Source organism: Cottoperca gobio, chromosome 18 (genome assembly GCF_900634415.1).
Source record: "Cottoperca gobio chromosome 18, fCotGob3.1, whole genome shotgun sequence".
Taxonomy (NCBI): Eukaryota; Metazoa; Chordata; class Actinopteri; order Perciformes; family Bovichtidae; genus Cottoperca; species Cottoperca gobio.
In genome coordinates, this window is record NC_041372.1 from 13698917 (window position 1) to 13724333 (window position 25417).

At 42.1% G+C, this 25417-nt stretch overlaps 2 protein-coding genes across 4 annotated transcripts in view; both read right to left on the reverse strand.

The window, feature by feature from the left end:
• Positions 1-1499: 1499 nt before the first annotated feature.
• Positions 1500-3674, reverse strand: LOC115023440 (zinc finger protein RFP-like). Its single transcript, XM_029454417.1, has one exon. The coding sequence runs from the start codon at positions 3526-3528 to the stop codon at positions 2626-2628; it is 903 nt and encodes a 300-aa protein (XP_029310277.1). The 5' UTR covers positions 3529-3674; the 3' UTR covers positions 1500-2625.
• Positions 3675-5413: 1739 nt separating this feature from the next.
• Positions 5414-25417, reverse strand: part of col4a5 (collagen, type IV, alpha 5 (Alport syndrome)) — a 31379-nt gene continuing 11375 nt past the window's right edge. Inside the window, exons 9-51 of one of the 3 annotated variants that reach the window (XM_029454545.1) lie at positions 25215-25295; positions 24889-24951; positions 24750-24785; positions 24587-24628; positions 24394-24486; positions 24100-24153; positions 23894-23950; positions 23644-23688; positions 23499-23552; positions 23366-23407; positions 22154-22247; positions 21736-22023; positions 21438-21527; positions 21231-21301; positions 20900-21091; positions 20655-20823; positions 20199-20291; positions 20012-20116; positions 19789-19886; positions 19494-19644; positions 19008-19121; positions 17793-17960; positions 17032-17121; positions 16529-16675; positions 16318-16416; positions 16053-16142; positions 15639-15778; positions 15424-15550; positions 15081-15260; positions 14926-14976; positions 14650-14835; positions 12246-12254; positions 10627-10635; positions 9837-9970; positions 9684-9756; positions 9491-9562; positions 9234-9362; positions 8990-9088; positions 8550-8762; positions 8286-8463; positions 8089-8203; positions 7353-7525; positions 5414-7200 (exon numbers count right to left, since the gene is read on the reverse strand). In XM_029454545.1, coding sequence (XP_029310405.1) covers positions 7119-7200; positions 7353-7525; positions 8089-8203; positions 8286-8463; positions 8550-8762; positions 8990-9088; positions 9234-9362; positions 9491-9562; positions 9684-9756; positions 9837-9970; positions 10627-10635; positions 12246-12254; positions 14650-14835; positions 14926-14976; positions 15081-15260; positions 15424-15550; positions 15639-15778; positions 16053-16142; positions 16318-16416; positions 16529-16675; positions 17032-17121; positions 17793-17960; positions 19008-19121; positions 19494-19644; positions 19789-19886; positions 20012-20116; positions 20199-20291; positions 20655-20823; positions 20900-21091; positions 21231-21301; positions 21438-21527; positions 21736-22023; positions 22154-22247; positions 23366-23407; positions 23499-23552; positions 23644-23688; positions 23894-23950; positions 24100-24153; positions 24394-24486; positions 24587-24628; positions 24750-24785; positions 24889-24951; positions 25215-25295 — 4596 coding nt within the window. In that variant the 3' untranslated portion in view covers positions 5414-7118. The remainder of the gene's footprint in view (positions 7201-7352; positions 7526-8088; positions 8204-8285; positions 8464-8549; positions 8763-8989; positions 9089-9233; positions 9363-9490; positions 9563-9683; positions 9757-9836; positions 9971-10626; positions 10636-12245; positions 12255-14649; positions 14836-14925; positions 14977-15080; positions 15261-15423; positions 15551-15638; positions 15779-16052; positions 16143-16317; positions 16417-16528; positions 16676-17031; positions 17122-17792; positions 17961-19007; positions 19122-19493; positions 19645-19788; positions 19887-20011; positions 20117-20198; positions 20292-20654; positions 20824-20899; positions 21092-21230; positions 21302-21437; positions 21528-21735; positions 22024-22153; positions 22248-23365; positions 23408-23498; positions 23553-23643; positions 23689-23893; positions 23951-24099; positions 24154-24393; positions 24487-24586; positions 24629-24749; positions 24786-24888; positions 24952-25214; positions 25296-25417) is intronic. The other 2 variants (XM_029454546.1, XM_029454547.1) reach the window with 2 other exon arrangements.

Here is a 25417-nt window from a genome sequence, read left to right on the forward strand (position 1 = left end):
ATATCCACTCATTCTAAGAGACTTCTTTTGCTTGAGCAAGGATTCTGTAATTTCCTTAAGGACACTTTGGCGGGACACCTCAGGCTTTTGAGCGCAGGGAACACATAATCAGTTTTGTTGGTAATGGGATGGTCTCTCTTAACACCAGGGAACCTCACAGCCCTGTGTTATTGTGCTTTGTGTTTTGCTGTGCGTCCCCAAAACTTACCTTTGTGCAGTGAACGGAAGCCGGGGAACCGCGCTCAGACAAAAGAACAGCATGTCTTCCCAGGAATGAGAAGGCTCTGAACAGCTTAGAGAGCTGAGAGAACACACAGACCACCTCACCTCCGATCCTCTCATGTCTCTATAGCTCAGCCAATACGAATCAGGAAGTAGATTAGTCAAGAAAGCCTGCAGCCTCCAACGGCTTAAGAAACCAAAACAATAGCTGCAGCTACCACACAGAGAAACACAAAAGGGAAAGAAGAAACCATTCAATTTATTTGGTTCCCTGGATTTCATTTCTAGAGGGATTTTTAAGTTTGTCGTTTTGTTTGTGCATTTTCTTTTTTTTTAATAGGAACTGTTAACCTGACTATGATGTCGATGCTTTAAAGAGGTTCTTCATGCATTTTCTTCCTTTATTGAATTTATATTGATTAATATGTTTGATAACTTCTGTGGGTTTAATATTTAGAACATCTTTACTTAATAATTTGATATTTTAGTTTAATTGTTTTTACATTTTTACTTGATATTTCCTGAAATTTGTCTTCATTATTAGATGATGATATTACTCATAATACATACTCACTTTACCATGAAATATTGACTTTGTTTGATATTAGACAATTGACTTAATCTTTCCTTAAATAATAACAATTAATGGCAGTGTCCTTTTCCTCATTAATAGATATAATAGTCGTTTTTCTTCGAGGTTATGGAGCTCAGGTGTTTTAATTGTGTGTTATAACCTGTGTCTTTATCTGCATCCCAATATAATGAGGTATAAAAAGCAAAATTCAGTATTTGGATGATTTTACACACATTTACACACTAGTTTGTGTCCTTGGACTCTGTGCTGTAATGCTGCCATCTGCTGGTTACTGTCTGTATAAGAAGACACTTTTTTAATTAATTTGGGAGTTGGGAGATCCTTACTACTTAAACAGATATGTGAAATTAAAAAACAATAGCAGACACAGAGAACAGTCCACCATTTTCTCTGACAAATTCACAATTAATTAAATTACCAAAACCCCAAACATGGCTCCTAGGCCTATTTCACAAATGATTTACTATATTTAATATAGATATATTATTTAAATTGTGGGTATTAATGTATTGGTTTGAATCCCACTGATTGCTATTTAATTAATACCTTATGTTTTCCTAAATATTACAAATAATTGTCAGATTATGGGGTATTTTTCACTATTTTGTGACATTTTATGGAGAAAATAATCTATTGATTAATTGAGAAAATGACTCGATAATGCCAACAAAACACAGAGTGATAACAAGTATGTTGTTTTTATTCATTTTTGTCAACAAAAAAAAGTGCTTTGTTTCCCAGTCTTTGTGCTAAACTAAGCGAAGCAGCTGCTGGATATATTTAACATATCGATCTCCTCATATAACCCTCCACCAGTCAGTGAATAAGCATTTCCCAAAATGTATATGTTAATCATCTTTCTTTAGCATGAGCATTTAAACATAAAATGCACACATGCTAACTACCCAGCTAACTAGCTAGGCTGGGCTGTGAGCTAACTACGTAGCAGCAGAGTGAAAAGCCAGAATACAGAGTTACGATGGCGGCAGCAGAGAAAGACACAACTCGAACTGCGAAGATCACAAAATACTTTTCTCTGGTTCTTCTAGCCAAGAGATGCTAGCTACAAATGCTAACATGGCTCTTCTTTAATGCAAGCTCACAACCAATTGCCTAGCTAGTTAGCATGCTAGGGTGAGCTAATAATAATCAGCTAATAAATAAAGTTGTTAATGGAAGAAGTAAGCTACCCAGATTCTTTACTTAAGTAATAACTAAGTAATTTACTTAATAATATATATTAATATTATTATTACTGGATTATAATTAGTGATGCATTAATGTGTGCATTACTTTAATGTTGCAGCTGGTAAAGGTGGCAATAATCTTCATTACTTTATTGCTGGGTAGCTTTCTATAAAAACATAATTTATGAGTTTAAAATGCCTGTAGTGGCGTAGCATCAAATGGAAATACTCAAGTAAAGTACCTCAAAATTGTACTTAGGTACAGTACTTAGTTACATTCCACCACTGAAGAGTTAAGTTTATGGCTGTGTACATGTTTATTTATAGATATGGATTTAATCTGCCATTGTTAGCAGTTAACAGGAGCTAACTAGCTATATTTAGTGGCAGTTGTGAGAACAGTACATTGGTTTTCCAGGAGAAAATAGTGCAGTATTCAAGTCTTGGCACCTCAAGAAAAATAGCTGTCAATGCATTTAAAACTCACAAAATCAAATGGAGAACTTTTAGGCAGCAAAAAACATTAACTGAATATGATAAGTAAAAACTGACCGTTGGCTAGATCTCAAGTTATTGTAACAAACATCATCTCCATGTTCAATTCACACAGTCAGCATGAGGCTAGCACATCACAGCGGCAGAATTATGACCATGAACCCAAAGCCCAGCGTAGAGCGGCTGAGTGAACGTGGTCTGGACTCTGTGCAGGAGAGACATGGTTTCAGAGACGCTGTAGAAGGACAGAATACCTGCCCTGTGATCCAGGTACACTCCCACTCTGGAGGACATCGGGTGGGGCTTGGCAGCTTGGATGTACATATGTCTGACTACATAACGACTGTCGAAAAAATCTAAAGCCCAAGACTTGTAGTTGCATCCAAACGTGCTTTCAGTTCCTCTTCTGCTGACATCGTTGTACGCGACGGCGACAGAAACAGCTCCCCCGCTCCTCTCCACCTCCCAGTAATGGCGTCCAGTCAGACTCTCTTTACTGAGGACCAGAGACCCGTCCACGAATCTGTTCGGGTGACTGGGGCGAACCAGATCTTCTTCCATGTTTGTTGCTTTTCGGTTCCCCTCAGATAGCATCAGACGTGCGTTTGCTGTGTTTGGATCCAGGGTTATTTCACACGAGTATTTTAGGAATTCAGCCCTGGTCTTGGGCTCTTCTTCTGAGTCCACTTCAGTGTCTGTTGGTGACATCTTGGTGTGATCCTCATGAAGACTTCCCTGTACTTTATCTGACACAGCTGCTGTCTTTACTACAGGTCCTGGAGCAGCTTGGCGTTCCGTCTTTGGCTGCTCCACTAAATCTGTGTTTTCCTCCAGGACAGGCCTCGGCATGAAGACCTGTCTGCACTGAGGACAGCTGTGGGTTTCCTTCTGATTCTCTTCATCGCAGTGGCTTTTAATACAGTTCATGCAGTAGCTGTGCCCACAGGGACTAACCACCGGTTCCTTTAGTAGATCAAAACACATGGAACAGGGTCTTTCCTGGTCAGACTGAAGTCCTTGTTGCGCCATGACACCTCTCAGAAACGGCAAAACTGTTTCACTTCCTGATAAACGCGGATCCTTCTGATCCTGAGTTCATTTCCTTAATGTGAAACTTGCTGATCTACATTACATGGGGATTGTCAGCTCTCATATTTCACAGCATGCCGGTTAGACCCATCTGTACACTGGTAGATCTGTGCAGGAGGCAGGACTCTTGAACTAAATGGGACTGGCTGTTTTAGAGCAGGAAGACAAGGGAGGGGTTATCCGGGCTTTTCATTCTTTCCAGGAAGAGGAGCGGCATGTGTTTATTCTGTAGCTACTGTGTACAAGTTACTGAATAAGGTCAACGTATTACACTTTTCCCTCATAGAAGAAAGTTAAAACTAACTCTTAAGAATCTGTTTCATACAGTATTTCATTAGGAAATGCAGTTTCTCCTATTAAAACAGAGGGTGGGTGTCCAGGCTTTTCTTTTCAGGAGTATATTAAAGTGTTATATGAATACCTTCTGTCCCCCAAACCTTCAAGACTGAAATCAACTACTGTGTCCAAAGTGCTGTCTTGTAAATGTATGATTACCACCAAGAGAGGAATAATAAAATTGCCTAACACAGCTTTAATTTTGCGCTTTTAATCTGATATAATCCAAAAGCGCAAAGATATAAAACTGCAAATTGTGGAGAGAAAACAAAACCTATTTAATATCATCAAAATAACTGCAACCGTCTTAATCCAGATTTGATATCAGCCATTAAATAATCAGGATAATTACTGGAACATTATTATAGCAGCAGGAATATATATAATATTTTAAAAAGTATGCAAATGTCAATTTACACTTTTCCAGCCTAAGGCAGAGCTAAATGTGTTTTCTACTTATTATGTGAGCTTCCACGCTTTTCCTCTGAACTGTCCTGTAACGTTGCTCGCCAACAGTCTACCTCAGCGGTCCCCAACCTTTTTTATGCCACGGACCGGTTTCATGTAAAACAATATGTTCGCGGACCGGGGGGGAGGGGGTCCCGAAATATATGACGAAATAAAACGATATAGCCGGCATAAAAACAAATATAAAGTGCATTAAAAACTCAGCATTACGCTGAGTTAGTGGGAGCCCTGAGCTTGTGTCTCTGCAACGAGCCGGTCCAATATAGTCGGATAAATTCTTCACCAATAGTAAAAGGTTTCTTCTCTTAGCGACACGGTTAGTCACTAAGTATGACGCTCTCAGTGCACTCGCATGTGTGGGACCACTGGTCTACCTCACAATCCGACATCCGGTGTATTTCTCGTGTACATAAAATCCACATACTATGCTGAACACGCTACATACTCAATTCATAGTTCATTCATATGAACAGTAGGCTATGTTAATATGCACTTTTATTGTTGACCTTGAAGGCCTGAGGAGCTAAACGTCTTCGGAATAAAACAAATGCACAATTGATGAACGTGAAGCTCTTAATTGTGACTCAAGTTCATGAAGAAATGAATACATGGAACAAACAGAAATGCCACATGGTTTACCATCACGTGAGGTTTCACTGCTGCACTTTTAATGATCTACAGTTTAACGGTACCAACGTGGAGTATTAGTGCCGCCTTGTTTATCCCAATGTGCCGACTCCTACAGTCGTGGAGGGACACTTCCTCTTGGTGTTAGCAGTTCCAGCAAAGATACATTTCCCCTCGAAACTTCTCCCATGGGAAGAAGAAGTCATATTATCCAATAACTACTTTTCTTCTTCTTCCCTCATTAATCTCATGACCCCTCAGACGACACTACAAATGTTTATAATGGAAATACCGTCAGCGTAACAACCTTAAAAAGTTCATGATGCTGCTTTTCCACAGTACGAGATTCTTCTATTCTCTCTCGGCATAATCATACATTTTCAGAAGACAGCACTTTGGACATAGTATTTATTTCAGTCTTAAAAGTTTATAACAACTTCTGGATAACATGACATGAAAACAAAAGGAAAAAAACAAAATACACATTTTTAATCGCCCCCCAGGTTGACATAATTAGAATTCATAAACGCAGTTTTGAAAAAATAAAAATAACAATAAAATCACAGGAAACAAAATTCTTCCCCCCTAAAACAGCTCTTGTAGACTTTCAGTACATCGGGAGTCTGAACACCTGACGTGAGAGAAACGTCACATCAGGCACCGTTAACACCTGATTCAAATGTACAGACACTTCAGCTTGTGTTTCCACAGCGTCGAGTGTGAACACTTTTACTGATTTTGGATACAAATTCAAGCCAGCGGAAGTGGATTTTAAGGTTTTGGGTGCAAAATATTCCCCAAAACCTCAGGCCCTCTTTTTTTTTTTACAAGTTAAGCCCAGCACCTGGAAATGTTAAAAAACACAAAACAAATATCAAGGTTTTCTAATCAAGGAGCCAAATATCTGTAACATTCCCCAATCATTAGACTACCTAAAAGCAAATCCCCTTTATTTCAGTTTAACATTCATCAATTCTACAATTTGAATACAAAATGTTTAAGCGATTGGCATCGTTAATATCATACAAGACTGTTATGTTTTGGGAAAATGGCTCCGTCTGTGCTCAGTAGTTGGATTAATTTTTTCGGCCTGACCTTTTGTTTGTGTTTGAAAACAGTGAACAATCTCCCCACAGCCGAATAAAGTTTATATACCTTTTTATCCTCTTTTTTCAAATATATATTTATTATATATAAAATACTGTTTCATTCATAAAAGCCTTACTTTGTACAATATCTGAGTCAATGTGTGTCAGTGAGCGATGAAGTGTGTGTGTGTGTATTTGTGTGTGAACGCGTGATTGTGTGAGCTAAAAAGAACCTGGAAAATTGTCTTATAACAAACAGCTGGTACCGATTCAGGACCTAATACACTAAAAACAAAAAAGTGTTTTACACAATATACACATTTTATTACTTACAAAAACAAAAGTAAGAGAAAGAAGGTGTAGTGTGATGGTTAGAAGGCGGGCTACAGCAGGGTTAGTACCACCAAATGTGACGTTTAACGACAGGAAGACGACGCAGAAAGAGAGAGAAAGAGTGTGAATGAAGAGCTAGTAATAAAAAAGGCAGTCTCGCTAAGGAAAGCTCATCGTCAGTGCGTCTCTCATCTTGGATGTTCCGAAGTCAAAGTGCCGATTTGGTAACAGTGGAGAGCATCCACTCCTCATCGATAAGGCCAAAAACAAAATCACAATTCATCAAAAGTGATTCTTTTTTTTTTTTTTTTATAAAAGAAAGAAGGGAAAAGAATGAAGAATGCTCTTTAGTCGTCACACATCCGTCGTGGCACCATTTAGTGGAGATTGTTTTCTGCTTTCACTTTGAGGTACTTCTTAAGAGAAACAAAGAATAAATGTAAGATTTATTTACGTAAGTATTTTCTTTTCTTTTTTTTAAGCTGTGTCGCACAGTAGCACCATTATTTAAGTTGTAAGTTTTTTCCGGAAGACAAACGCACCATTGGAATTCCACCGCAACGGCCTATCCGTCACCGTGACCACCGCCGCCCCTCCCCCCTCCCTACTTGTCCCCCATCATCTGATTATTGATAGTGCATCCCCGGCAACGGTGGGTTTGCTCGTTGCCGTGTGCCGTTACGTCCTCTTCATGCAGACCACGCAGCGGCTGACGCGCGTCCGTAGGTTACCGGCCTTCAGAGTCTCCGACTGCGGCTTCCTGTGAGGGCCAAAGAGGGGGGAGGTGGTTAAGATACAGAGATGGATGTGTGTATAACTATTACATCAGATATATAAACAGTGAAATTAACGAGTGGTTACCGCCCAGCTTCTCTAATCACTAAACTGCCCTGCTGGTATTTGTAAGTGTACCTGAACATCTCAGAGGGTTCGACAGTGGCCAGCCAGAAGCTGTAGGAGTTGCCGTAGTAGTTGCACGTCCCTCTGCCGTGGCACTCTATGAAGGGGGCGCTGCGGAACTCCTCCAGGCAGGAGCCGGGGGAGGCCAGGGCCTGACCGGAGCCCTCTGCACCTGCACTGGTGTGCTGGGGAGGAGAGGGAAGAAGATAGAGGAGGGGTTCAGCATGTAGCAGGGATGTTACCGACATGTTTAAAGGCAATTTGTAAGCAAAGGTGCAAATGTGTGTATTTATGTCAGTAATGCTGATTCTGTTCTTTCTAAGAACTAAAATCGAAAACCGGCCCGCCAGAGGGTCCAATCCGGCCCGCAGGATGTGCAAAGTGTAAACATTAGTTGTTTTGATCATAAAGTAAAGTGCTGTTCCGGATACCTGTGACTAAAGGTGTTGTGCCTTTGTACAACTCACTGTGATCAGTAAGTTGTAACACACATGTGTAAATTATAAAATGAGGCGTAATATTGTTAAAATTGCAACTTTTCTTCTTAAGAAATTTCAGGTTGTTCATAATGTTTTGTAAAAACTGCACCAAGTTACAGGACCTCCCTGGCTTAGCATAGCTGTAGCTTCACTCCTGTTCCTGTCTGTGTGTGTAAAACCATCAGGCGGCACATGCGTGTAAATTTGACCAGCGGATATCTGAGACCGATTAGCCGATCAGCTGACAGCATATACGTGTAATGTCCTACCATCATGAAGGAGTATCCTATCCACAGAGCTTCCCAATTTGCGGGGCAAGTTGGAATCTGGATGGTCTGACTGTGGACTGCGATCACCATGGCTGGAGCTTCACACACTGAACACCTACACACAGGATTGTACAATTAAAACACCTCACACCTTTTACTCCTCTCTTTCTTCTTCTTCCCTCTATCTCCATCCCTACCTGCTGATGAAAGGCTTGATGCCCTCTCCGGTGATGGGGGCCATGGACGAGGGCATGGGCTCAGGCGTGGACAGCCAGTAGGAGTAGTCGTTGCGGGAGGCGAAGTTGCAGACGTTGTTGATGTTGCAGAACATGAAAGGCATGGTGCTGAACCTGCGCAGACAGCTGCCGGCCGAGCCTGGAACAAAAGGAAGATAAAGAAGGTCAAATACATGATGACGAAATGAGATTGTGAAGGTTTAGTAAAACAAAACTCCTTCGTACCAAGGTCCTGTCCATGCGCCCTCTCGTTGCCCTGCACGTACAGCAGGGAGTAGCCGTCGTAGATGAGGCTGGTTCCCTCGGGACAGTAGGGCACTTCGTGCGCCTGGCTGTGTCGGGTGATGAGGAAGCCGTGGGCTGCAGACACAGATCCTGGAGAACCGGGAAGACCCTGTGGACCGTCTGAACCAGAGGGGCCGGGGTAGCCACGCTGACCTAGGATCAGGGGAGAGACGTGTATTAGAAATACGTGCGACAGTTGGAGTTTAGGAGATCAGAGAGATTGAAAACAATTTAATTCAATCACTAAGTCACATTATGTTTCTAGTTTTATGTAAGATGTTAATTAAGTGGTAGCAAATCCGCCTCATGTAATCCCTCTTCACCACAGAAACGTGCTACTATGGAGTTGGGATTGTACGTCTACTTCCTGTTTCACTCACCAGGCTGACCGGCAGGTCCGTTGTCTCCCTTCCTGCCGCCGGGGCCGCTGAAGCCAGGAGGACCCTCCAGACCAGAATCCCCGGGGTCCCCAGGTTGACCTGAGATCAGGGAGAGAGAAGATGAGCCAAACACATCTGTTGCTAGAATCTTTAAAGAAGTTGGACATGGATATCAAGAGATTTCTCATCCCCGACTGTCCCGTGACCTTCTTCAGGTCCCATCAAAGAGTTCACATTCACTCACCTGGAAGTCCCTCACGTCCTGGAGAACCAGGTGCTCCTCGACTGCCAGGCAGGCCCTGAGGTCCAGAGGGTCCTCGCTCTCCCTTCACCACGATGGGAGTGGGAGGTACACCGGGGTCACCAGGAGGGCCTAGAGGTCACATGAGATTCCGTTTTGAGATTGTTTTATCGCCTTATGAGACATTTAACTGATTTTAAAAAGGCAAGTCTAAATATTTAAATATATATTCACTGCAACAGGTAAACGAGTTCACCCACCAGTGGCTCCAATGTCTCCAGGATCTCCAGGGAGGCCGCTGCCACCGGGGAGTCCCGAGTCTCCCTTCGGTCCTGGCAAAAACACAAATGATACAAATGTTGGGTTTTTGCTCACGATGAATTCACAGGATCAAATGACAGTTTTGGATAGTAGGACGGATGTGAAAACGCCGTTACAGCAATGTGGACTAACCAGGGAATCCAGGAACGCCAGGCAGACCGATATCTCCCTTCTGACCAGAGCCGCCGGGAAGACCAGAGGAACCCTGGGAACAAAGAAGTCGGTTACATCTCACCGTCCCAACTTCACAAGTTCAAGAGAGCAAATTGAGCTAAATGATCTTACTGGGAATCCGGGAGTGCCACCATCTCCCTTCTGTCCCGAGAAGCCGGGCTGGCCAGGAGCGCCGGGAATACCCTTGTCTCCCTTCACGCCGCCGCTTCCTGAGGGCCCACGGGGACCCTGGGGGCCAGAGGAACCTTCATACGCAGACGCCAAAAGACAAGGGTTAGGTACAGAATGATAGAAGAAAGGTCGCAGCCTGTACACCTGCACTTTCTATATGTTAAAATAATTATACAGCGTAACACACAAAAAGAATATCTCAGATGTCAACTTAAATATCATACATGGAAACCTTTGCAACAAAAACCTGGAGTGAAACAATTGGAGTATTTTCAGTTTTCTGTGTGTGTGTGTGTGTGTGTGTGTGTGTGTGTGTGTGTGTGTGTGTGTGTGTGTGTGTGTGTGTTTGATTATGAGCAGTCCTGAGTGTCCAGCATGTCCTGCAGGGTAAAGAAAGGTCAAAACGATTTTCACTCACTCACACTCTCCGTACTGTATGTTGCTCCTAAATAAAGACTGACCTGTACACCATAATACTCAATAACGTATTATGATTAAGATCAAGAGATAAGAGTTGGGATAAAAACATCTGCAAAGCAATAAATGTCTTTGAAGTTCAAAAATATTTAGCCATAAAGATATTTCAAATTCAAGTCTGCAAAAACTTTTAACGCAGAGCGTTTGAAGTGAATCGACCTCAATGCATGAGACGCATTAAAACCCTTGGCTTCCCCCACACAGAGCATGTACCACAGCATGTATCAAAACCATCAAGCCGCTGGAGTCTAACCTGGAGGACCTAGGTTTCCCAGAATTCCCAGGTAAAGCGAAGCCGGGTTGACGGCACAGGGCAAAAAAAGAAGAGGAAGTTTAGACAGAAGCAAGCATCAGTACAGAAACACTGAACACGATATATCGTCTTTAAGTAGCGACGAGGTATACACCAAAGAAGCTGCTCCACCACTTCAACAGCTCCACTGCACACTGCTGTGTTTGTGAGAAATGATTTATATTCATGTAATGTTGAGTGTGCAGCTGTAGGAGCTGCTGTTTATCTTGCTCTAGTAAAAGTGATAAAGTAGTTCCCACGTTTCAACATGTGCTCCAAGCTCACGGCTGAGGTTTTAAAATGTATGGTTCCCCCTGGAGGTCACACAGTAGAAGAACATTTCCAATAATTAGCTTAATTTGTGATCCCTTGACTTTTTGTCTAGAACAAATGCCATAATGTTGACATTTGTGTTTTTTAATTAAATGTCTTGCCAACTCTTTGTGATGGATTGATACGAAATGTAGTTCCGACATTCATTATCTCCTCAGGATATATTTTAATAACTTTAGTGAAGCATTAACTATTCCTCTAGCGCCATCATGAGGTCAAACTTTTAGCTTTTTGACCAAATACCAGCAAACTAATGAGATTCCTTTTATCCTCAGCTTGTGTTTAGTGCTAGTTGTTAGCATGCTAACGCGCTGAATTGACACGGAAACATGTAGCATTTAGCATGATAGCATCTCGCTCAGATCACAGAGCGGTTTGCTAACTCTTTGTGATGGATTGATACGAAATGTAGTTCCAACATTCATTATCTCCTCAGGATATATTTTTAATAACTTTAGTGAAGCATTAACTATTCCTCTAAGCGCCATCATGAGGTCAAACTTTTAGCTTTTTGACCAAATACCAGCAAACTAATGAGATTCCTTTTATCCTCAGCTTGTGTTTAGTGCTAGTTGTTAGCATGCTAACGCGCTGAACTGACACGAAAACATGTAGCATTTAGCATGATAGCATCTCGCTCAGATCACAGAGCGGCTTGCGTGGATGCAGGCTCCTGTTCCTCCACCATGTTACCCTCAGGGAGAGACTCATAACCGTGAGTTGGAGGACATTTTGGGATTTGTGAGATACTGCTGGTTGATTATAAAAGCACTTACGTAAAAACAACACAATTTCAGTAGAATCCAACAGAACTAGAATAACAGTATGTGACACAAACTAAAATCAATGATTCATGTTTCAGGTGAGTTAGTTTCATTAAGGTGCGTCTTTGTGCACAAACTGTATGATGCTATATGCAAAACACATTCTGCATGTTAGATTTGTATTTCACAGAATGATCCAGATAACATGCTAATTGTGCCAGAAAACTACTGTGAGTTTTAAAATCAACTACTGTGCGAAACTTCTTTTCTTAAAAACAAAAAAAAGGTGCTTACTTGAGGTGCATTATACTACCATCAGAGTGCATGGAAAGTGAAAGAAGACAGTCATTAGAAGAAGAAATAAAGAGAAAATGCAGTGATTTCCCAGCAGAAAGGTGTTCCCTTTAGATCAGAGAGTGGGGATAAACAGTCAGTGGTGCTGTAAGGAACGTGCAGGAGACGTCTGGACGCCGTTGATCTGACCTGCGGGACCTGTGGCGGTCGGATGCACGTGTCATCACATGAGGAGGCGGGGCCACACCGCAGTGGGTGGGGCCAAGCCACAGGAAACACAGGGGGTAAAATATCATAGCTTCATTTCGTGACCCAGAAAAACAATCATGTGTCTTTTTATAGCCTAACACAGTGCTGGTGTGGGTCAGGGCTGACACGATATTATCAATAGGACACAAGATCTTGCTGTTGAGGCTTATAGTGTGTTCAAGTTACATCTTTATAAATATTTTATATAAATATGAAGTCCAATCTGGGAGAAAACATGCAAATCAGCTTAATTAAAAATGTACTTTAATTTAAATTGTAATTATTTTTCTCTAAATGTTAAAAAATGTCTTATTTCTTGTTTTTTTTTTATTAATATTTTATAGGCTTCAACAACTGTTTTATAACAGAAATATAAAGAAATCCAGAAATAATACGGTTATAATTAATTTCAAACTCTACATAGAGTGCTATGCATGCTACACGTTTGAGTATATGCTTACATGTATTATTTTTTTTAATGTATTTGTACATTCATAGACACATTAGAAATTAAAAAACTACCCTAATTTATTGCATTTGAACCTTTTTTTCAGATGCTAGATGCTTGTATCATACTCTGCATCATCCTCCACGCATCATCCTGTGTATAAGGTAGTGTGTCAGGCCTGTCCACTTTCTCAGCAGTGTGTTTGACTTGTTCTCAATTTATATGTTTGTGAGTGTGTTTTGTTGGGACAAACAGTGTCCATGCAGATGACTGATTTGGTGGGACAAAACACAAGACAGCAAAGCCTGAAGCAAATACTCAACTACTAAACTAAAGTGTATGTTATAGTAGCGCGGTTGCAGAAAAATCTGATATTACCCTGAATAATTAACGTTTTTGTTAAAAAGGCCCTGAAAGCCTATTTTCTTATTATCTTTTTTGTTAATTTTCACAAACATTAGCTGAGTTTTTGAGTGTTAAACTCTTAAAAGTAATACCTAGTTTGATTATTGCTCATTTAGTCAATATTATGTAAGCTTTTAGAAAAATACTGAAGATTTGAAATCAGGTTTTCAGGGGCTTTAATTGTTAGCAACAAAAGTGTTGAGGTTTTTGTTTGTCTCAGGCTCAGCTGTTTTACACCAATATTTCTTCAAAATGATCGAACAAACAAACAATGAACACACACTGGGTACAATGAGCACACACACACACACACAAACAGTACTTCAGGGCTGTGGAGAGATGGATAGGTTACAGCTTCCCCCATTGTGGGAGAAGAGGGCAGGGGGGTGAGGAAGACATGAGGACGGATGGATTGGTGGATAAAAGACAAAGAAAACTGGATGATGTTGAAACCACAAAGTGCCATAAACACATGCTCTTTATAGGGGTTAAAACCCGGAGGAGCGCCCCGACATTTCCTTTTATCATCCGTGCTCAGTGTTCTTGACAATGACTCAACAGGTGGTGCTCAGACAGTGACGTGGCTCTTACGCCAGTGGTGGTGACGATTGGTGCGACAACGTCCCATGCAAATCAACTGACATGGAGATGAAAGCATTCACATTTATAAGTGCAGTTTCTGCCATTTGCTGTCTGGTTTTAGGAGAACTGAATATAGTCAATTCACAATATTTACCAGTAGTGTCTTTTCTTTAGTGGGTAAATTCCATGTTTGTACTGCAAATTAAGTGCAGGATTCTGCAGGTGGTTTTGTTTGTTTTCAACTACAGGCTGTATTTGTTGAAACTTACTTGCAATAAGTAAACAATCACAGTGAACTCTTTTACCTTTAAGTTACATTATAGAACATGTCGTACGACGGCGCATTAGGGGCATTGTAGGCATAAATATATTTTTTCAAAAAGATATGAGTAAAAAAAGTCAAAAGAAAAAAGTTCTACGGTTAAAGATGAACATCTTTGAGATTAAAGTGGTAAATTTACAAGAAAGAAAACACAAATGTACAATTTCTTTATTAAATATTCTCTTCAATTATAAAGTCATAAATGTATTTTATTTTTTACCTACAATGAGCCTTTTACACGGTCGTAGAGTCGAAAGCCCTTTGAAGAGTCCAGATTATCCTTTCAGTTTATGAATGGATCTCAAAAAGCACCCGGCGGTGCAAACGAGCTACAACAGAGAAGCTTTAAAAACACTTCCTGATTGAAAACGTGAAACTGTGTCACATATCACAAGCAAGTTTTAATACTTTCACAGTAAGTGAAGCCAGCTTTGAATGTCCCACAAAATAAACCCCACCCACCTGTTAGTGTAGGTGAGTAAATCAAACCACCCTTAATTCTAGGTCTGACGGAGTTTATAAAAAAAAACCAGGCAGCAATTTCTGGCAGTACATGTGGTGACAAATACTATATCCAAATGCTTTACCTGCTCTTCCGGGTGGTCCAGGGGGTCCATGGAGTCCTTTGGGGCCCTGCAGAGCCAGTCCTGGAGGCCCAGGAGGGCCGCTGTTGCCTGAAGGACCAGAGTTGCCAGGGAAACCAGCATCTCCTTTAGGCCCGGGGAAACCAGGACTGCCAGATGAGCCGGAGAGACCTGGGTCTCCCTTTGAGCCTTAGTGGAGAATAAAATGGAGATTGTCACATCAGTGCAGAGACAATAATCCCAACACACAAAACTGTTATTCAGTGGATGGTCGCTCACCTGGTAACCCTGGAAGCCCAGGAGCACCGGGTCCACCGTAACCAGGAAGTCCTGGAGGAGACATGAATCAGAAGTGGATCCAAATGAAAACTAAACTACATATACTACATAGCACATTTAGAATTTACAGTTAAGCATGTTGACCAGGGACTGACCTGGGTCTCCTTTGACTCCAGCCGGTCCTGGGATCCCGTCCCGACCTGCCTGACCCTTCTCTCCTGGCGATCCTGATCCTCCTGGTCTGCCAGACTCTCCTGGTCTACCGGAAGCTCCAGTGAGACCTGGGCCACCGGGCCCACCGTCGAGACCCTTAGGACCGGGGATACCGGGAGAACCTGACAGGAGAGCAGACGGAGGAAATGTTGCTTTGTCTTACCTTCTCAACACAACTGGAAATTGGCGTAAATTGCACACTTATTTAATAGTATTAGACAGCGTCATGTATGTACTTCATCTATGACTTTCTTAAAGCTAGCTGTAGTCAAACTTCAGACTTACCTTGGAATCCTGGGAGTCCGGGGTCGCCTTTAATACCTGGTCCTCCTGGTATTCCTGAGAGACCGGGTGATCCTGGAGTTCCTTTAAGTCCTGAACTTCCTGGGAACCCTGGCTGACCTGGTTCACCCTGTGAGAGATATTCCAAAGAAAATTAGATGCAAACCTAAAATGTGCACTTTTTCAAAGAAGGAAATTTCAGTGGTCGAGTCCTGTACCTTAAATCCGGATGATCCGGGTGGTCCAACTCCTGCAGAGCCTGGTTCACCTTTGCTTCCAGGGAAACCAGGTCCTCCTGACTGTCCCGGGGTTCCAGACCTACCTGGCTGACCTGGTAAGCCCTTCTGCCCTGACGGTCCTGTGACATCATCAAAGTTTGACATCAGCATTTTTGGCAAAGGAATCAGGTGTTGGATAGAACACGTACACACTAAGCGGTCAGCTATTTGATAAAAAAAGGCTCTTTCTACTCTTATGACATGAGGATAGCAGAACTTCTTGTAATTGTCCCGAAAGTACGAACCATCCAAGACATTTTTTCACAATAGAAAACAAGACAAAGGGTCCAGACCAAATGAGGCAGGTGCGAACGGGCCCAAATACCAACTATGAGACCATGAGTTCAAACCCACCTGGAAATCCCATTTCTCCCATGCCGCCTTTAGCTCCTGAACCTCCAGGACCCCCTGGGCCTCCTGGGATTCCAGAATCTCCCTTGGGACCTACAGCAGTGAAAACAACACGTTAGGAAACCAGTTACATGTTTGTATTTATTTAGCATTGGTGTGTGTGTGTGTGTGTGTGTGTGTGTGTGTGTGTGTGTGTGTGTGTGTGTGTGTGTGTGTGTGTGTCTGTGTGTCTGTGTGTGTGTGTGTGTGTTGGGACCAAAACACATACCTGGTGGTCCGGGGAGTCCAGGGCGTCCGTCTGATCCTGACAGGCCGGGGTCACCGGAGAGACCAGGGATGCCTTTCTGACCTGGAAGACCTGGTCCACCTGTAGAACACAAATATAATGTGTATTTAATAACACGATGGGTAGTAATTGAATAGCTTTACTTTTAAAGTGTGTTATATTATGTGTTCAGTGAAGGTGTTTTCAGCCGTACCTGGTAGTCCTGGATCTCCTTTGGTTCCCTTTGTGGCCAATGGTGGCTGGCTGCTTCCTGGGGGTCCCTGGACGCCGGGGTCGCCTCTCTCTCCTTTACCACCGGGACCGCCGGGAACGCCGTCTCTGCCTGAGAATCCAGTTTCACCTGGAGAGGAGAATGTGGGGATCAGAGAAGTTCTTTGTTTCTTTATTCTCTATTAAAACTTTCATGAACTGAACTCCTCTTTTTTTGTTACATCAACATCAAAACAAACAAAACAAGCATGAAAATATCATATCATTAATCCTTTAGATAAAATGTTTTTTATATGCTTTCGCATGGATTTCAAACTCTAAACCGTGTTTACAAATGTTAAAACAATCAGTAAAACTTGTGTCATCTTATATTCCTTTAACATACTGTAATCTTGTATTAAAAATAATACAAAGGGGCACATAACTTAAGAAATACTGTGTGTGATATATGCCTCAGAGCTGTATGCAAGAGTTATGAGTGAACACCTTTCTGTCCTGAACCACCGGGCCCACCGGGTCCTCCTGGTCCTCCAGAAGGTCCTGGAGTTCCCATGGATCCCATGTCTCCTTTCGTACCTGCAGCCAGTCAGACGTTACAAAGCAGCAGAGAGATGTTAGAGCAGAAAAGAAACAAATAGATATTCAATCGCATCTTATGTGTACAGTTAGCTTCAGCTACAATTAGCTTCAGCTACAATTAGCTTCAGCTGCAGTTAGCTACAGTTACAGTTAGCTACAGTTAGCTACAGCTATAGTTAGCTACAGCTACAGCCAATCAGAAAGTGAAGCACAAGACAAGTGACTGCTAGTTAACCCTAACTAGCCCTCCGGGTAGCCAGCTAGGTAGCCATGATGAAAAGCAATACTGAGGTTTTCTGTCTATATTATCTAAGATGTATAGGCTATGAGGCGATCACATCATTAAGTAGCAAGAAAGCTAACTAGCTAGCCTTTAGCATGCACAGTTAGCTACTGAGCCATGAGTGACTTTAGATAAGAGCGACGATTAGTCCATCGAAAGAAAAATCATAACCAAGCATTTTGATAATTGATTGATTGAATTTTCTCTGTTTTATATCATATTAAAGTTAATATCTTTGGGTTTTGGACAGACAGAACATGTTTCACTATTTTCTGACATTTTATGGATTAATGGAGAAAAATAAATCAGGAGATTCATCTACAATGAAAATAATCATTATTTGCAGCCTAGAGTAGATTAATGATGTTATAGCATTATATTTTACCCGGCAGTCCAGGCAGGCCATCCCGCCCAGGGCCTCCAGGGGGTCCTGGGGTTCCGAGTGATCCTGCGGAACCTGGGAAACCGGGACTTCCTCTGTCTCCTGGCAGACCTGGGATGTCTAGACCTGGAGGGCCGGGGTCTCCCTTCCCTCCGTTTGATCCAGGGAATCCTGTAATGATGACATCAAGATTTAATTGTCTGGATACAGAAACTGAGGCTTTAGATTAGATGGTAATAATAATAATAAAATCTGGTCTTAAGACCCATGCCCAATACAGTCAAGATGCAGATGATTGTAAAAGACAAAGCAGCAAATCAATAAAAACTAAATGTATCCACACAAAACAAAGAGTCTTATTACCTCAAATGACACTATTTAAATTACAATGTAAACATACATTGTCACGTGAGATATGTTTCAACATTAACTGGCCATCAACCAGCACCAGTGTTGGGTTACAATACCTTTCTGGCCTTGGCATCAAAGGGCGCAGGTAAGGGAGGGGCGTGTTTCAAAGCGAGGAGTATATAAACGCATTAAATGCATTAAATGGTCTATATGATGCCGGGTTTCGAACACTCTTGGTGGCACACTGAACGCGTGCAGCAGCAACCGATGCATGCTCAGTGTTTGAACCTTTTGTTTTAGTTTGTGGTATTTGTGTGCATTCGAAGGAATAGCGGTGTGAGGTTTAATACCGGTGAACTGAAACGTTATGGTTAGTTTACGATTGGTGTGTACACGAAGAAAAGAGCCTTGGGCGATCTTACAATGGTGAAACCTGGTGTGTGTTGCTATGAGACACAGAAGTGTAGGATGGGGATGCAGCCAAGGAAGGGTGAGCGAGGTGCGACATTTTCTGTGGCGTTTAAAAACAAAAAAGGTGGCCCTCAAATAAAGGCAAAGAAAAGATGAAGATTCCCAGATCAAGGTACGATTTCCATCCAGTAGTGTGGTGACAGTGATGCAAACACTCACATTCATTCACCTTCATCACCAACACACTGGTGACCAAACAAACCCTCAGTGTGGTGCTCACATGGACACCTCAACAAGCTCAAAACACGGACAAGTGGGTCGTCATGCACAGTCCCACGTGACTTTCCAAACAAACTGTGTCGATGTCGATGTCGATGTGTCGATTCCAAGAAACACAAGGAAAATAAGAATTTTGAGAAAAGCTTAAGCAGTAAAATACAGCCTTATGTATCTCACCTGGGGGTCCCATTGGGCCGGAGGGTCCAGGGGGGCCTGGCTGCCCCAGTGAGCCGGAGGTGGGGGATCCAGGTGGGCCACGACTTCCAGGTATACCAGGTGTACCGGCCTCACCTTGACAGAGACAGAGCAGATGCTGTACTGTTGGCTAGGACTCCATCTTATGTCGATATCGTGACACAAGACTAGATGTTCTCTCATAAGTGTTTTCTATTCCTGGCTTTAAAGGCTGCATTACAGGAAAGTGTTACTGACTGTTCTAGCTGTGTTATTATTTGCCTTTCCTCACTTAGACAATATATCCACATTACTGATGATTATTTATCAAAAATCTTATTGTGTAAATATTTAGTGAAAGCACTACATAGTGATATTTGATCTTCTCCATATCGCCCTACTGTTGGCTGTAATGAGTTATGGGTGGACAGGTGATAGCGGTGCGAGTATACATTTGTGTGTGTAAGCCTGCATCAAACGGCAGAATACCTTTAGTTCCCACAGAGCCATCAAATCCAGATCGTCCAGGTGAACCGGGGCCGCCAGGGAAGCCAGGATCTCCCTTTGTTCCGGTGAATCCTTTAGATCCAGGTACTCCTGGTAAACCTGGGGGGCCTGGAAGGCCAAAGCCGGGTTCGCCCTGTCACACACACACACACACACACACACACACAAACTGTCAATTCAATGTACAGTACCAGTACAGTATATGAGATACCTTGTAATTGATATCAACCTGCAACAAAAGAAACAGGGCTGCAAATCCATCTATACATCTACATACCTTAGGTCCAGAGAATCCAGGCTGGCCAGGGAGACCATCTACTCCTGGTCTTCCTGGTCCTGCAGGAGCTCCTGACTGACCGGGGATACCTGGGAATCCTGGAGGATGAAAAGGAATGAGGAGGAGGCATAAGACGTACTGAGAAGAGGATGTGACGGTGGAGGGAAGATGAAGAGGATAGGGGATGAAGAAGGATGGGAGGAGTGTTCATTGGTGTCTTTACCTTTAGCTCCTGGGGATCCTGGGAGTCCGATGCCTGTGAGTCCAGGATCACCCTTCATTCCTGGTAAACCAGGGAAACCGTTCTGTCCGGGCTGACCTGGGCTACCTGACAATCACACAACACAAACAAGCGTCACCACCTGGAGTGAGCACAAGTCCTTTACTGTAAAATAACAATGATTGTGTACCTGGTGAGCCGGGCTGTCCTGAAGAGCCATCCAGTCCTCTGGGTCCTGGTAAGCCTTTCTCGGCCACCGTCAGGCCGGGTTCACCTTTAGTACCTGCAGGGGGAGACAAAGATACAAAAGGTCAGTGAGGTGACTTCACAAGATCTCTTGTTATAAAGAGGGGCAAACAGTGAAGCATCTTCTTTTAAATGGAGGATTCCAGTTCGTAGATTAAAGGTCAACTGTACTTGAATGTTGCCTTTAGGACTCAACTATTAATGGAGAAAATATTTGGCAGATGAACAGATGCTCTTGCCGCGTCTTGTCCTGGTCTTACAAATATAGTTTTGTGAACGTACAGTATTAGAAATCACAGTGTTCTACCTTACTGAAATGAAGTGAATGAATAAATGATAGACATCCTTTAAATACAATAAGTAAATACCTTTTGAAAATTACATAAAATTGTCTTCTTACCAGGTGCACCGGGACCTCCAGATCGTCCTGAGACTCCCTGGATACCTTTTTCTCCTTTAGATCCCTGAGGTCCGAAGCCAGGGCCTCCTGGAGGACCCCTGTCTCCTGGAAGACCTGGGGAACCCGAGTCACCGGGGAGACCTCGTTCTCCTTTCACCAGCAGAGAGCCCTGTCGAACGCATATTATTAGTTATGACGCAGATCATGGATGGATGGATTCATATGATGGAGTGAAAGCCACCTACAGGAGTTCCTTTTGCTCCAGGAGATCCAGGCTGTCCGTCGCGCCCGGGTCGACCGTCCAGACCGGGAAGACCGGATGACCCGGGGAAGCCGGTGTCACCCTTATCTCCCCTCCCACCGCTGACTGTGATGGCATCGCCTGGGTCTCCCTTCTCTCCGGGGAATCCTGGAGAACCTTGAGGGCCGGAGGTACCCTGGAGAGGAAAGGGAAGGGGCACCAGCCATTATTTTAGATAATAACAACAAAAGGTGTTATGACCTTAATCTAAAGCTCAAAGCATATCTGAATATCTGTTTTAAGATGATAAGTGCTGTTCAAGGGTTAGTACTAACAGGGGGTCCAACACCACCAGGTGTTCCTGGATATCCTCTGTCTCCTTTGCCACCTTGGCCGCCAGGAGATCCTGATGGAGGAGAAGGAAACAAATACAGTAATAATGATCCAATAGATTTACACTGCTCATGGTGAGAAACAATTACATTTCTACATAAAGCCATGTCTGATGGGAATGTGTTGAGTAGACAGGGAAGTGGTGTTACCAGGGAATCCGGGTTGTCCTGCAGGTCCCGTGGGTCCTGGGATGCCACTGGTACCACCGAAGCAGTTGACGCAGGTCTCGCCCTTATCACCTGAAACAACAGATTACTAACGTCAGCCTTTTCTAGTGCGGTGGCAGGGGAGCATTTTAAATTGAATCTACTTCTTCATCTTAAAGCTGGTGAAAATCTAACTAAAATATATTTTCCTTACTTATCTGTTTCATAGCCTATATTCTATATTTAGCCATCATATAAACAGATAATGGTTAGTCATCTGATGAGCACCAGCATCTCTCACCTTTCTGGCCAGACTCTCCTGGGTAACCTCTCTCTCCCTGCACGCCGGGACGCCCGGGCTCTCCACCAACGCAGTTTTGTCTTGCTGTGGAAAAGCCTGGAGGTCCGGGGGGCCCCGGTTGACCCTGGCCGCCATTGGACCCTGAACGTCCTGGGGGACCTGGCAAAGACAGCCCTGGAACGCCGGATTCTCCCTTCTGACCTCTCTCTCCTGGGAAGCCTGGAGATCCGGGCTGCCCACTACCACCAGTAGCTGGAGGTCCTGGTGCTCCTGGAGGTCCTGATAAACCTGAAGAGGACAGGAGGGCACGGTTCAAATCCAAAAACACATCATCATGCCCATAACAAGAGATATCCAATTTAATTTCACATAAAAGACAGAATATATATATGTTTTGTGTCTGTGTGAGTGTGTTTACCTGCTGGTCCTCTATCTCCTTTGTGTCCAGATGATCCGGGGTAGCCAGGCTCACCTTTAGAGCCAACCTGCCCCCCTGCCTGCTCGCCAATAACCTGGTGGGATATAATAATCATTTTAATATAATACCACCAACATTTATGAAAACAAAAAATGTTTTCCACAATTTTTGCTAAATTCAAAATAAAGTACATTTTGGACACATTCAGTCTTTTCCATTAAGAATATATTTTTATTAATAAATAATATATAAGACAAGAAAAGCTGGAAGGAGAGAGGAATTACGGTACAGCTGCATAGAATATGAATATATATATTCATATTTCTTGATATATTAACATATAAAAACATAAATATGGAAAATATACAATATATATTGTGTTTTATATATATAATAATACATATTATTGTATTTTTAATATACAATAATATATATATTATTGTATTTTTAATATACAATATGTATTTATTTTTCACAATAATATATATTATTGTATTTATTTATATATAATAATATATATTATTGTATATAAATAAATACAATAATATATATTATTGTATTTTTAATATACAATATGTATTTTTTTTCTTCACAATAATATATATTATTGTATTTTTAATATACAATATGTATTTTTTTTTCACAATAATATATATTGTTGTATTTATTTATATATAATAATATATATTATTGTATATAAATAAATACAATAATATATATTATTGTATTTTTAATATACAATATGTATTTTTTTTCTTCACAATAATATATATTATTGTATTTTTAATATACAATATGTATTTTTTTTCTTCACAATAATATATATTATTGTATTTTTAATATACAATATGTATTTTTTTTTCACAATAATATATTATTGTATTTGTTTATGTACAATAATATATATTATTTAATGTTTGAATGTCCCCATCTAGTGGTCAGAAAGATGTAGTGCACTGAGAAGTCACTTACACGATTAGATATTTAATATTTTCTTTATATTTCGTCACTTTAAATTAACTAAATATTTAACTATAGGAAAGTAGAGTTTATAGTTACACTCGATCAAATGAGTGTAGTTGCAAGTACAACAAGTGTCTTCTATTGTAACGGCTTCGCTCAAGAGTAGTTTCATACAGTGGGAGAAACAAATCTCCAAGGCAACTTAGCAAACTGCTGATTCTTTAGCAAAATGAAATGTAGAATACATACCAATCCTGGTGGGCCTGGGTATCCAGTCTCACCTTTGAATCCCTAAAAGAAAAAGAGAGAGAGACGTTATCTATGACCATGACATCACCTTATGACTTGTGGAATATAGTTTTCAGAGCTGAAGAACACATACTCTCTCTCCATCCCTGCCCGGAGGACCTGGCAGGCCTGAATCCCCTTTGCCTCCCTGATAGTGAACAAGGAAAATAGAAAGAACAGAAAGTTAGAGATCGAATAAGGGAATTAAAAAGTGTTACTGGTTTGTTGACAGAACTCACAGGGAAGCCTGAAGAACCGGGGTCGCCATCTTTGCCTGGTTTGCCCTGCAGGTAGAAGAAAAGCTGATCAGGGTTCCAGGTTCGTCTGTCTTTCTAAGTCTAGACCTTACAAGTGAGTATGTTTGGAAAGTAAGGACAAGGGAGCCTGTCCCTGACGTCTTCAAAAAGCTCTTTGAATGGTAAGTTTAAGGGTTAGGGTTGATTGTTTAATGCTTCATCAAATACAATTTGATGTGTGATCTGTACTTACTCGTTTGCCTGCTTCTCCTGGCTCTCCCTTGTCTCCTCTCTGGCCACCTGAGGGACCCTACAACAACAACAACAACCACAACAACATCAACAACATGGCTGTTAAGACCAGGGCGTTCTCTGTTCTTACATTTCTATAAAGTGGAGCATTTTGCCTGCAATGTGCAATAACGTGATGGTATTTACAGGTGGGGAATAGATACTTACAGGGGGTCCTGGATATCCAGGATCACCTGCAGGACCTGAAAACCCGGGGTCACCCTGTAGAGAAAGAGTTCAAAGTTTCAATCAAACTATTGACTGATTGAAGATCACTACAAGTGAGAATATCAGCAACAGCTGCACAAAGTATCTGCTGCCATCAAGTGGCTGAAGGGAAAGTTGCCTATCTGAAGTCTTTGTTGCCGCCTGTCAGCAACAACTGAACCAAAGTTATTAATGTTTTGTGTCTTTAATGCAAGGTGGGTGTCTCTCAGCGCTGCAGGCGGCTGGCAGTATTACCTTGTCTCCTCTCTGGATCTGAGTCTCTGGTGGCCTCTTCTGTTCTCCAACTTGCCCTGGAGGCCCAGGAGGTCCTTGCAGACCTTGATCCCCCTGTGTTCACACACACACACACACACGATCAGATTAAGGGTTTAAATTAAGATTCTACGAGACGCCAGTCAAACTTTAACACTGGTAACACAGTAAATACCTTCTCTCCTTTGGGTCCTTGGAAGTTCAACCCCATGTTTCCCTGTTGGAGGAAACAGGAAAACAACAAACTCTCAGTTTCAGAATACTTCACTTTCAACGGGATGAGAAAAAGACAAAGAGAGGAAATGCACGGTTGTCTTTGTAAAATATGTTTTGCTCACCTTTGGTCCGGGCAGACCTGGAGGACCTGGACGACCCTGGAAAACAGCAACGACTTCAATTGTTCCATTGGTCATTCAACTAAAAACTAATATACACAAATTTAGACGGTGATATATGTTTTGCAGAAGCCTTCTTTACCTCACCACCTCTGGGTCCGGGAGGGCCGAGGGGGCCTTGCAAGCCGGGGGGTCCGGAAGATCCCTGTCATGAACACACAGAAAAAAGGCCTTTATATGCTTATAATTCATTTACAGTACAATTAGTCTTTATTTGAATGCTCTCAAATGAAAAGAATGTCTAAAAAACCTTTAACACACAGTGACGTATGTTTTATGTATCAGCTTGTCTCAGCTGGATATATTTGGTGTCTTTGGACATTTTTGAATCTCCACTGTAAAAGCGGGTTTGAACAAAGTTTGGCTGCACAGGACGAGTTGGAATACTATGAATACACAGAAACTCACAGTATTTCCCGGTAATCCGGGTAATCCCACTGCTCCTTTCTCTCCGAAACGATTGGTGGAGATCACATCACCTGGGTCGCCCTGCAGAACAACACAACCAGAGGAGACTGTTACACAGAAGACGTCAGTTTCAGATGAAACAGCACCACCATGTGGCAGAAATACATTTTATATTATAGGAAAGGCTTCAAGTCATAAACTAC

Bases quoted from the DNA above. Each gene is read 5' to 3' on its own strand.
- LOC115023440 (XM_029454417.1), bottom strand. From the start codon at position 3,528: ATGGCGCAACAAGGACTTCAGTCTGACCAGGAAAGACCCTGTTCCATG.